At 44.4% G+C, this 13080-nt stretch overlaps 1 protein-coding gene across 2 annotated transcripts in view; it reads left to right on the plus strand.

Annotated features, from left to right (window-relative positions):
- The window catches only part of il1rapl2 (interleukin 1 receptor accessory protein-like 2), a 301062-nt gene that overhangs the window by 282568 nt on the left and 5414 nt on the right, over positions 1-13080 (plus strand). For both annotated transcript variants that reach the window (XM_040173723.2, XM_040173724.2), the window contains exons 10-15: positions 3669-3809; positions 4566-4626; positions 5913-6022; positions 12157-12302; positions 12379-12456; positions 12547-12663. In XM_040173723.2, coding sequence (XP_040029657.1) covers positions 3669-3809; positions 4566-4626; positions 5913-6022; positions 12157-12302; positions 12379-12456; positions 12547-12663 — 653 coding nt within the window. The remainder of the gene's footprint in view (positions 1-3668; positions 3810-4565; positions 4627-5912; positions 6023-12156; positions 12303-12378; positions 12457-12546; positions 12664-13080) is intronic.

Here is a 13080-nt window from a genome sequence, read left to right on the forward strand (position 1 = left end):
TCTCCAAAGTCCATCAACGCTCTGCTATGCTGTCAGAAAAGCAAAGCTTCTGGTCAAATCCTACTTGGAAGCCCACAAAAAGGCTCAGACGGTCACAATGTTACATCTCTGCTGGGGAGCAGCAATAAAAGATATGGGCCAAGTTTTAAGAACTTTAGAAATATTGAATGTACATAAACTAACTACATGACCGTTAACCTTTGAAATGAACTGAAGAAAACCGCTTGGTTGTGCAAAGTCATTCATGACGTCCGCCTCCAACGGCCTGTGGGCTGCTGCTTTAAAAGTTCACAAGCCAGCCGACTGTTACGGTGGCTCCCGGCCTGCGGCCTCTGAAGCTAACGGGGTCACATTTGCGTGCATGAACACGACGCGACAGCCTTAATGAAGCACAAGCTACCGTAAGTTAGCCCGAGTTATCAAAGCTTGATTTCCTGCGCCGCGTGTGTGATTGGATTAGGGTGTGCTCTCACCCCGCAGTGGCCCGATGATAACGCATTGATGCATCCGAGTGGCGCGCATTCACACGCACGCACCTGTAACACACACGCATCCACTTATTGTGACTGACCGAGCAGAAAGAGCTGGCTTCAGCCACCATGACGAGAGACTTACTAGGTGAAAATAAATGGAGGGAGGGAGGCCGGCTGGAGGAGCCGACGGGAGAAGAGAGATGGAGAGAAAATAACAGACAAGCGCACGAGAGATTCGCCGATGCCATTCAGACGTTTCTTCGGCAAAACATAGAAATTGTGCAGTGTAGTGAGGACTGACAAGACTGAAGAGACGAGGAAAAGAAAACCAGCCCCAAACTGACCTTTGACCCTTTTTAAAAAGCAAATAAACACAAGTGCCCCCAAGGATTCATCAAATGCAAACTTTTTTGGTGGTGCTGCCTTTGTGGTCGATTTGACCTGCGGTCCAGCTGAGGCTGTGCTGAGGATGTGTCACACCTGTCGGGGCTAAAAAGATGATGTTGGGGGTATAATTTAGGAAAGTTTCAAATGTACCCAGTATTGGTTCACTTCTAGCAGCTTAAAAGAAGCCGCATTTAAAGGCCGCTCAGCCTTCAAGGGTTCTAATGAATGATGAGACAGATGGTGCGACGGGAGACAAACCTTTAAGCTATTTTTATTTCACTGTCAAAAATTGCTTTTGCAACAGATGCTGAATGCACTTCTAATGAAGCCATGATCACTTGACGCTTTGCCAGTATTGTCTTTGTTACGCCCACGCCAATAATGAATATTGGATCTGATGCAAAATTGCGAGTCGCTGCCGTGGAATTCAATAAAGGTGGTGTCTGCAGGGAGAAAGGTTATGTAAAAAATGTCATTTCACTTTCCCTCAGCATCTTCCTCCGCACACATGCACATAGGCGACCATTACCGTTGACTTCTCCTTTCATGCCTAATAAGTTAAAAGCATAATTAAAACTCCGCATTCAAATTCCGCTCCCATTTTCTTGTGAACTGATATCGGGAGACGGCGGCAAGGGACTCATTACTAATGGAATATATCTAAGGAAGATAGATGGAGAAGAGAAGGTTGATGGAGGGACGGGGGGCAGAGGGGGCAGAGAGAGGGGGGGGGGTTCGGTAAATGTATCTCATTACTAAAGGAAGCATTCTGACTTCACTGCAGGACAAATACTTGGTTATCAAGTTGGATTCCTCATCGCCTCTCCCCGTCCCTCACTCCCTTCCCATCCAACCCCTCTTCAGTGGCTCCGTTTACAGCTCACAGCAGAGTAGAGTTGGGGAGACGTCTACTGGTGAGATGTAGTAACTTCAGACAGATTACGAGCTGAAAGAAGATTGTAGGAAATCAATTACGAAAAATACGTTCTTAAATCACAACCATAAAATAGGAAAGGAACTGCCCATGTGACAGAGTTATATGTAAAACTTATGAATACATTCGTCAGAATATTTATATAATTATATGTACTGTATATATGTTATATATTATATATATATATATTTATATATGTCAAATTTTACTAAGTTGAAGGTAAAACAAGATGAGTTGGTATGTGTGTAAATATGTGTGTCTTGTGCCACGTGTGTGTTTGTGAATGAGCGTGTTTGTCAGTGTCAGTGAGACAGTAATAGATCATATTTCCCATGGTGTCGTTCACCAGCCATGTTCCATTAATCTCCTATGCGCTGGTGCTGCCTATCATTCACACACAAACGCACACACACACTATCTGAGACCGCGTGTGTGTGTGTCTGACATGTTGACGTGAGATTTTCTGCCTCTCTCAGTCAAGGCCACACACTCATCACACACACACACTCTGTGTGCTTTGCAAAGTTATGAGGATTATAAAGGATGACGGGGGCATTGCTGGAACGACCAGTAGCTCATTGTGGCTAATGCTAGCTGACACCAATAAGCTAGATGCAGATCAGCAAGTTACTGTTTCAGATTCTCATCAGCACAAAGTTCAGCAAGTCTTCCTTTAAATCTTGATTTGTAGCACTGCTTGACCAAACGATGACAGGGAAGGGAGGAGAAGGCAATGGAAGCAGAAAAACCGCCAGACTTCACACCAAAAGCGAAGTGAATTTTCCCGACGCTTTACTCGCAGAAGCTCTCTGGGGACTGTGGTCGGGGGTACGGGTGGACTGAGTAGAGGCCAGCAATGGGGGGCTTTGTGGACTAGTGAGATGATCAACCGCTGAGAATTCTGAGAGAGGATGTGGGCGTGTTGAAGGAGTACAAGTTCCTGGGTGTCTCAATCAACAGCAGACTGAACCTGATGGCCAACATCAACGCTATGTACAAGAGGGGGATGACTCAAGTCTTTCTCTTCCAACTTTCATTGTACGCAGCAAGATGTTGGCGGTGTTCCACCGGTGTGTTGAGGCCGGTGCACTGTTCTTCTGACAGCGACAGACCTAATAAACTGATTAAGAAAGTCGGCTCCATTATGGGATTAAAACTGGACTGTGTGGAGAAGGCGTTGGACACAGAAGAAATGTTTTTTTTGTTGTATTTATTGTATTCAATCTTCATTTTAAGCCTACATTTTGGACTTTGTTGTTTACTGCAATGCATATTTATGCTGCTGTAGAAAAATGACTAATAAAATAACTATTCATCATCTATTTATCTAATTCTAAGTTGCATTGAATATTCTAGTGACCTTTTTTGAATTACATGGTGTCATTTTGTCCAGAAATGCTGCATTAAACTCAACCTTTAACTCATTCAGCCTCCAACCAAAAATATAACCAAGAATTATATTTGTAAACAAGCAAATGAAAGAAATAATCAATGATAGAAGCTTCCAATTAATAAGATGCGATGTTGGTAGACGTGCCAAAGCATTTGGAACCATCAATTCTCTTTTTTACAAACATATTCTTCCAGTTCCAGTCTTTTTTATGAATTCCAATCTCCGCTCAGGGGATTTCAGACCTCATTTTTTATATATACATCTTGAAGTCACACTACAGATTGAGATTTTTGATGTGAGCTTAACCAGGTTGTAAAAAGCACTGAAGAAAATCTACACCAACAAAGTCTAAGATATCGGAGAAAACACGCAATTATTCACTTTTTACCGTCAGCAATGCTTTGGAAGAATAACTGATGAACTGTTTGATCTGATAGATTTCTTCCCCCCTCCTTTTGGTTGTGCGCCTCTCTGACTGCAGATATGTATCGCCTGGAGCTGGCCGGAGGTCTGGGCGTCATATTGCTGCTGCTGGGAATCCTCACAGCCCTTTATAAGTGTTACAACCTGGAGATCATGCTGTGCTACAGGAGACACTTTGGAAGTGATGAAACCGAAGACGGTGAGCTCACTTTTACTGGTAACAAGATGTACTGCACCAGGGAGAGCAGGGACACACACAGATGGACGACACAAGCGGGAGAACAGTGGACAAGGTTTCCTTGTATTACTAGTATTACTGGAATGAGTGTGTGTGTGTGTGTGTGTGTGTGTCTGAGAGAGAGAGAGAGAGAGTGAGTGACGAGTGAGAGGAGAATAAAAGATAACACACAAAAAACAATTACACTCAGTCAAGTCTACGCTCAGAAAAAGAGCAACAAAAGCTCCAAAGTGATGAACATTTACTTTTCACTTTAGTTTTGTTTTTCTGTCTTAAATTGATGGAATAACGTCTATTATAATAACTATTCATTTTGTCCTGTCTGTTTCGAAAGTGAAATTCACAAAACAATGAATCCAAATAAATAATAGCCTTGTGAACAAAACAAAAAGAGGTAATTTTGCTGCACTGATTTCAAACCATCTATTTGGGTTTCGTGGGGTCTCGTGGCCCAGAGACGAGTTGTGATTCCTTCGGTTCTCAGTGCAGAAGTAGGATCAGAAGGGATGATGCTTCAGGATGTGGTTACTCACTGATGATCCAAATGTAGTAAACCATAAAAAAATCCATCAATAAAGATGAATCGTTTCGTCATACAAAGGAGATCGAGGTAGAATGAGAAAATATGATCTGAATCCTTCAAAGCGCCTGATAATCCCAAAGATGTCCCCTTGGCCTGTGCCGGTGTCCTCTCACTCACTCTGTCTCTCTTCCCAGATAACAAGGAGTACGACGCCTATCTGTCCTACACCAAAGTGGAGCCGGACTGTTTGGGCAGGTCAGATTCCTCTCTACTAGGGATGTGCATCTCCATCACTGAGGACGATGAGATACACATCTCCATGCACTGCCAACGACCCGATACATTAAAGATACATAAAAGCAGCTACTAATGCGATACGATTCACCCCTATTGCGATGCAGTGCGATTCGACACGATGCGATTCGACGAGATGCGATGCAAAATAATATAATTCTATGCAATTTAATATGCTACATAATGATTCATTTATTTGTCAGACAACACATAATAAACAAGGTCTCTGACAAGATAACATGTGTGTGTATATGTGTGTGTGTGTGTGTGTGTTCTCTTAATGTAACTTTTTTTTTTTATTATACCTGGCAGTCACAACAGAATTTGCTTCATTCTAAACATATGGATCAACTGCCTCCCACACTAAATTTACTAAATCACACTCATTTGTCCGATTTTGAGGTTTTTCTTAAGGAATATGAGTTGATCCACAAACTACCCGTCCGTGTACTTTATGGCAGCACGACATATTTTACAGATGGCATGGGATTTATCAAATTTCCCATCTTTCTTTGGAAATCCAAAGTGTTGCCAAACCTTGGATTTATTTAAGTTTTCGGGACGTTTAACTCTCCATCCGCCATGGTAACGCTCTCCCACGCTCGCTCCTCCAACTCGCGCGAGACTTCACGAGAATCGGCCACTGACCGCAGTGGAGATGAGCGCGCTTAGAAACAGTTAGAGAGGAGTGGTGTTCGCCTACACACGAATCTGTATAAATACATCGTTATATATATTATACCGATGCCAAAATGTTAGAAACGATGCACCACGCTTCATCCCACAAGGTATCCGGTGCACACTTTTTTGATCCGGGCCATCGCATCGTGACCTTTTACGCCGATGCATCGATGAGAACCGGTGAATCTTCCCATCCCTCTCTACGCATTAATACATGTATCAATGCTGTGTTGTCCAACAACACTGACAAACAACATGGCACAGCATTAAGAAGGACTGGCCCACCGGGAACGTGTGCTTTGAACGTTCAGTGATTGCAATGGCGCAGTCATTACAGGGTTAGCGTAGCTTAGCATACAACTGGAAAGCAGAGGGGAAACATTTCTCCTTCTGCGTGGCATCATCACATTATTACACCGACTGCTCATAAAAAGGCATGTGGATGATTTTGAGTAGCCGGGTGATTGTTCCTGCGAAGATATTTTTTTGTACATTTTTTCAAATGTTTTTGCGGCATAAATACTAAAGTGAAAGGGTAGATTTTTTTGTCGTTCCCTCCTCGGCAGGTCGAGCAGCGATGAGGAAACGTTGGCTCTGGAGATCCTGCCGGACGTTTTGGAGAAACATTATGGATTCAAGCTGTTTCTACCAGACAGAGATCTAATACCCAGCAGTAGTGAGTATCCATCTATCTGCCTGTCCGTCTCCCTTCTCCTCCCCTCCTCCATTACAGCCCCCGATACCCAGAATCCATCACTCTGTCAGAATAAATAAGAAGGGATGCGGCTCTTCATCATAACACACTTACGAAAAGACACACACGAGCTGAGCTCAGGTGTAAATCGCATACACTCATCCCACCCCCCCACCCCCATTTCCCCTCCACCCACACACACACACCTCACGGGATGTCACTCAACCTCAGAATGTCTCTTGCATTCATGCTTTTACTTACCATAACTCTCACATGTCTTTCACGTGTATAGATCTCTATTTCGCACAAATAAGTTCCGGCACAGACTGCATAGGATGTGTGAAAACACTCACACACACACACACACCAAAATACACACCGTTTGTCATCATTTCTAGGGTTGTTCATCACTCTCTGTCCAACTGGAGGGGGGAATGACCTTTATTGCTCTATTTGTCAATGCTGTGACCTGACACCCACACACACCCACACGCAAACGCAATCAAACAAATCCATTATTGCGCACACACACACAAATAATGAAGAACTTTGAGACTCTTTCACAGGGTGTGGTGGCAGTACAGAAACTGAGTTAAAAAAGGCAGATATGCCGTGATAAAGACGTTTGTCTGTATTCCCAGCACACACACACACACACACACACACACACACACACACATCCATCATGGTTAGACTCGTCTCCGGCCTTGCTAGCTGCAGGGCTGTAATGGTTCATCCGCTTCATGTAGCGCTTTCTCACCCTCTCACATCTAAAATGATTGAAGTCCTCCTGGATGGACATACAAACTGCTTTCCCGGTTATTCACATCTTTGGAGGAATTATTTTAGTTTGATGAATTTTTATTCCGCTTGCTCCCCTTGCGTGCGCTGGAGCAAGATTGGGAGGCAATAAATATGGACTGAAGAAAGATATTTGTCAGATCAAAACATGAAACAATAAAATCTATCTGCTTTTTCAAATTAATTCAAAAGAAGGTGTTTGTAAACTGTTACATGGATGTGTTTATGTATGTTTTTCTCACCTATTGGAACAAATGTCTCTGTTGCGATATTAAATGTATACTTAATTTTCATATTTTTACTAATAGCTCCTTGCAACTCCAATGCGGTGAAGTGTCAACCAGCTTGCATTAAATTCATCATAATAATAGCTCCATTCCGTTGCCTTTGTTCCTGACCACCACTTCATCACATCTTTTTAGCCCAGTAGTTATTAAAAGGAAATACAACCGTAGTTTTTGGAGACAAAAAAGTAGAGCAATGAAATGCAACATCATTTTTGAATTCCACATGTTTGGGTCACAGTATCTCAGGCTCAGAATAGGATGCAGACAAACAGTTGTTCCCTTATAAAGCCAATCATAGATCCTTTCCTCGGGTTTCCAAACCGAGTGATCAGGTATCCAAGATGTTCTGCAATACATTTTGTTGAACAATTTGTGCATTCGTGTTACAAATAGACAACATGTGCTTAGAGAACAATGATTATGAAATGTACCTGCTCGTTAGAAAAACATAAATTCATCAGAGCACATTCAGTAGTCGCCAAGGCCCCCGCGGGTATGAAACTAATGCATGCAAAACAATTTCATAACCTCTACTTCAGCCTGCCCCATCAAATTGAGCTACAAAAAGAATGTAGCAGCTGAAAATAACTATAAAGTATACAAACTAATGTGTATTATTTGCACTATTTAACATTTTCTACTGAAAAGCATAAATATATTTACATAAAAATAGTTTGTAATAAATCCCCCTTTGGCAAAATGATTCCTCCTCCCGACACAAACACACAGAGATGAGAAAGTCACACCTTCTCCAGACACGAGGCTCCCTCCCAGCGCCCTGAAAACATCCCAAAAAACGCAGAGCGCACATAAGCACACACTCTGAGCCGTGTGCAAACTAAAGGTTACGCAGCATGAAAATGAATGGGTGAACCACACAGAGCCGGGCGCCTTTCAGCGCTCACCAAAGCCATTGACAGAGCAACGTGGCAACGCGACCTGAAACACACATTCAGTTGTTGCCTCCATTAGCCCTGCGAATCAAACAGGGGAGGGGGGGAGAGGTGGGGACGGGGTCATTGGTTTGTGTTATTTCATTAATTGATTTGCATAATCCTCAAAAGTAGGGAGCAGGACGACGGAGCGAGGGGCAGGTGGGGAGCGGGAGGATGGAACAGCAGAGCAACCGAGAGAAAGAAAGGGACTGAATTTTTGGGATGTCCTATTTGTGCCCCTCAAATTGAGCGTGAAATTGCAATGTGTTGTTGCAAGGTCTCTGTCATTAATTTAGTTAGCAGGCGAAGAGACGGCAGAAGGGGAGAGACGTAAAAAGAGAGGCCATCGGTTTCCTCACAGAGCAGTTAAGGTATTTCCGCCAAATGAACATTTTTAAATAACATGGAAATAATGACCGGCGTTACAAAAAACATTGAGAATGTCACAAAGAAATTATTTGAAGCCCCCCCCCCCCCCCCCAGCAAATGCGTGAAGGCTGCTGTTGGTGTATCAGGCCTCCGCTCAGAGCTGATGCCAAAGCTCTTACACCAGCATTCCTGGGACTCCTGTCAATCCCAATGGAAGGAAGGACAGCGCCAGCAGAAAGGACAGATACTGGAACGGAATGGTTCCACTTCACATACTAATCTCATTTTTTCTACCTCTTCCTTTTTTTGAAGACAACACATTTTTAAACTTTTATTATGTTCTTTCTATTTGAGAAACAAACGCTCAGCTTATGGCAATAGCTTCAGCATTTTGAGACACATATTTGTTTGCCTTTCTTTGCAAGTCAGCCGAGCCCAGCTTAGCATAAATGTTGGGAAAGGCAAGGCAAACATATTAGTATAGCACATTTTAACAACAAGGCAATTTGAAGTGCTTCACACAAAACCATATATAAAAAAAAACACATTTTAAATAGAAAAAAAAGAGTACCAAAAATCTGAAATTCTAAACTGGTTAATGAAAGGCAGCAGCAAGCATGCGTTTTTAATGTGGATTTCAAGGAGCTGTGGAACTCAGCAGATCTTCCTGGGTGTTTGTTTCAGATGTGCTCTGCTTCTCCATGTTTAGTTTTGATTGAAAGTAGACCAGACAACCAACAGGGTTGTGGCAGCTCATGAGGTATCAGCTGATGTACTTTGGCCATGAACCATTCATCCATCCATCCATCCATCTTCAAACCACTTATTCCTCAGTCGAACCCAGTACCTTCTCACTGTGAGGCAACAGTGTTGACCACCACTCCGCCGTGCCAAACCATTCAGTGCTTTATAAATCAAACAGCAAGATTTTTAAATCACTTCTTTGTTTGAGAGGAAGCCAAGGTAAAGACCTGAGAACTGAGTCATGTGATCGACTTTATTGGTCCTAGAGAGGACTCAAGCTGCAGCGCTCTGGATCAGCTGTAGCTTTCTGACTTTTTACAGAGACATGTAAAAACATTGTTTTCAGTAGTCGAGTCTACTGAAGATAAATGCATGCAAGTTTTTCCATATCTGGTTGAGACATAAGTCCGCTAATCCGTGATATACTCTTTAGGTGATAGTAGGCTGATTTTGTAACTGTCTTGATATGGCTGTTCAGGTTGAGGTCTGAATATATAATTACACCTCGGTTTTTCTGCCTTGGTTTGTAGTTTTTAACATCAGTAATTGAACCTCAGCGCTGACTTAATCGTTCATCTCTGTTACCAAAAAATTCCCTCAGTTTTATCTTTGTTCAATTGAAGAAAATGTTGGCACTGTTCATTGCATTTACTTGTCACCCTTGTATTGGATTGTAGTCCCTCATTTAGGGAGTCACCGTCTCATCCTGGTTGAGGTATACAAGGTCAGAAAGCAGAAAGGGCCAACCGGGCAGACACAGGTCTGATAAGGATGGGAGTTAGAGACACACCAAGCACTCACTATTCAACATTCAACGTTTTGTTCGTAATTTTTTCGTTTATGTCAGGAGGGATGATGGTGGAGGCCTTGAAGCCGGCTGGTACATGGAGACATGCCACGTACCAGCCTGCTTCAAGGCCTCCACTGTCATCCCTGTCCTCAAGAAGCCCAGGATCACAGGACTCAATGACTACAGGCCCGTCGCCCTGACCTCTGTAGTCATGAAGTCTTTTGAACGGCTAGTCCTGACCCACCTGAAGTCCCTCACCGACCCCCTCCTGGACCCCCTGCAGTTCGCCCACAGAGCCAACAGGTCTGTGGACATTGCTGTCAACATGGCCCTCCACTACATCCTCCAGCATCTGGACTCCCCAGGAACCTACGCCAGGATCCTGTTTGTGGACTTCAGCTCTGCCTTCAACACCATCATCCCGTCTCTGCTGCAGGACAAACTCTCCCAGCTGCACGTGCCCGAATCCACCTGCAAGTGGATCACAGACTTCCTGTCTGACAGGAAGCAGCATGTGAAGCTGGGGAAACATGTCTCAGCCTCTCGGACCATCAGCACCGGTTCCCCCCAAGGCTGCGTTCTTTCCCCTCTGCTCTTCTCCCTGTACACCAACAGCTGCACCTCCAGTCACCAGTCCGTCAAGCTGAAGTTTGCGGATGACACCACCCTCATTGGACTAATCTCTGGTGGGGATGAGTCCACCTACAGGTGGGAGTCTGACCATCTGGTGTCCTGGTGCAGTCAGAACAACCTGGAGCTCAACGCTCTAAAGACAGTGGAGATGGTTGTGGATTTCCTGCGGAACAGAGCCCCACCCTCCCCCATCACCCTGTGTGACTCCCCCGTCACTATTGTGGATTCCTTCCGTTTCCTGGGCTCCATCATCACCCAGAACCTCAAGTGGGAGCTGAACATCAGCTCCATCACCAAGAAGGCTCAGCAGAGGTTGTTCTTCCTGAGGCAGCTGAAGAAATTCAACCTGCCAAAGACGATGATGGTCCACTTCTACACGGCCATCATGGAGTCCATCCTCTGCTCCTCCATCACCGTCTGGTACGCTGCAGCCACAGCCAAGGACAAGGGCAGGCTGCAGCGTGTCATCCGCTCTGCAGAGAGGGTGATCGGCTGCAATCTGCCGTCCCTGCAGGACTTGTTCGCTTCCAGGTCTCTGAAGCGAGCTAAAAAGATCGTAGCCGACCCCTCCCACCCCGGACAAAACCTGTTTATGCCCCTTCCATCTGGCAGCAGGCTGAGGTCCATCAGGACAAAGACCTCCCGCCACACGAACAGTTTCTTCCCGTCGGCAGTCGGGCTCATCAACAGAGCCCGGGCCCACACTGACTGACTATAACATTCCACCGGTCACTCTGCTTCATACTGCACATGCCACTTTAACTGTCATTTCTCACTCGTCATTTTTGTCACTTCCTGTTCGCTAGTGCACTTTATTTTTTAATTTTTAAATATTTTTAACTTTATTCTTTTATTTTAAACTATCCCATGGCGTTATTCTAATAACCCATAGCATTAGCATTTTACTTTATTTTATTACTTGTGCACTGCTGTCTTGTTGTCTATTGTCATACTGTCTACTGTCACGCACCAACCGCCAAGTCAAATTCCTTGTATGTAGGACATATTTTGGCAATAATTGTTTCCTGATTCCTGAGACCACACATTGTGTGTGATTGGATCTAGTATTGCGGTGGGAGGACCTGCTCCTCCACAACGCCAGTTTAGGGTCAATCTTCTATATATACAACAAAACCTGTTCTTCCTGATGTTAGTTAGTTGTTCTTCCAGCATGCGGGCCGACAGAACTGCTTCTGTCTTTGCAAACGCACCGCTGATTCTTGATCTGACAAATAAATCTTCCAGAACGAGAGTTGTTTGGCTGAATTCTTGCAGACAGGCTTCCCACTAGCCGGGCTTCCAACTTTGAACACATTTTCAAGATACTTGCTGATGTTATCACATCCTGGTTTCACGTTGTTTCTACCAGTTATAAATGCACAACTTTAAAGATGCTGACAAGTGTTTTGTCTCTCAGTATTAACGAAACTAGATTATGTTTGCTCATTCTTGTTCTCATGTGAAGTCAGTAAGAGTTATGAGTTCCACTTCCCGATCTGCAGACAAATGAGGCCCCTTTCTAACTCTTCCTCTGCCCCGACCCCCTCCCCCCACCAGCCTACATCGAGGACTTGGCTCGCAGCGTGGAGCAAAGCAGACGTTTGATCATTGTTTTGACTCCGGAGTTCGTCGCTAAGAGAGGCTGGAGCATCTTCCAGATTGAGACGCGCCTCCACTCCATGCTGGTTACCGGGGGGATCAAGGTGATGATCGAGAAATGTGAGAGATGCTCGAAAAGCTTCTCAAACGCCTACACGCTCCTCGTTTGTGTGTGTCCAGGTGATCATGGTGGAGTGTGCAGACCTGAAGAATGTCATCAACTACCAAGAGGTGGAAGCACTTAAACATACAATCAAGGTACAAACAGCGAGGGCATTGAGTCAAAAGGCGTCATTCAACACCCGGAGGCAATAAGACAACTCAACAATATTTGGTTTCCTTCCTCAGGTTCTATCCATCATCAAGTGGAGGGGGCCGAAGAGCAACGAGCTGTCGTCTAAGTTTTGGAAACAGGTGGTCTACGAGATGCCTGCTAAACGCAGAGAGACGTTGTCTAGACGCCAGGTATGTAAACGGCAGTCTAAAATGTTCAGATACCACAGCCGGTGTTTGCGTGAGCAGAACCTCAGCTTTTTACATGAAGCTTCTTTTGCATCAGACCCAACTGAGTATAAGAACAACATTACGAGTGGGAACATTTAAATCTGCACGTTCTGAAGAACAAGCACTGAAACCCTACAAAGCCTGAGCCTTTCAAAGAAAAGAAAACTAGCTGAGGATGTCTGCAGGTTTACTTATTCCCCCCTAAGGACACATGCACTCACAAACAACAGATGGCATTTGAAATGTCTGCTAAATGCAGGTAATGTATGAAGATCGGAGTCACAGCGGGGAAGAAATGTGTACATGTTTAGCATGTGTTAACACCTCGGGTGCCGTACGCCCCGATTAGCAGAGAGATGTTCCGCTGCTGCTCGGCAC

This window comes from Gasterosteus aculeatus, chromosome 4, assembly GCF_964276395.1.
Source record: "Gasterosteus aculeatus chromosome 4, fGasAcu3.hap1.1, whole genome shotgun sequence".
NCBI lineage: Eukaryota > Metazoa > Chordata > Actinopteri > Perciformes > Gasterosteidae > Gasterosteus > Gasterosteus aculeatus.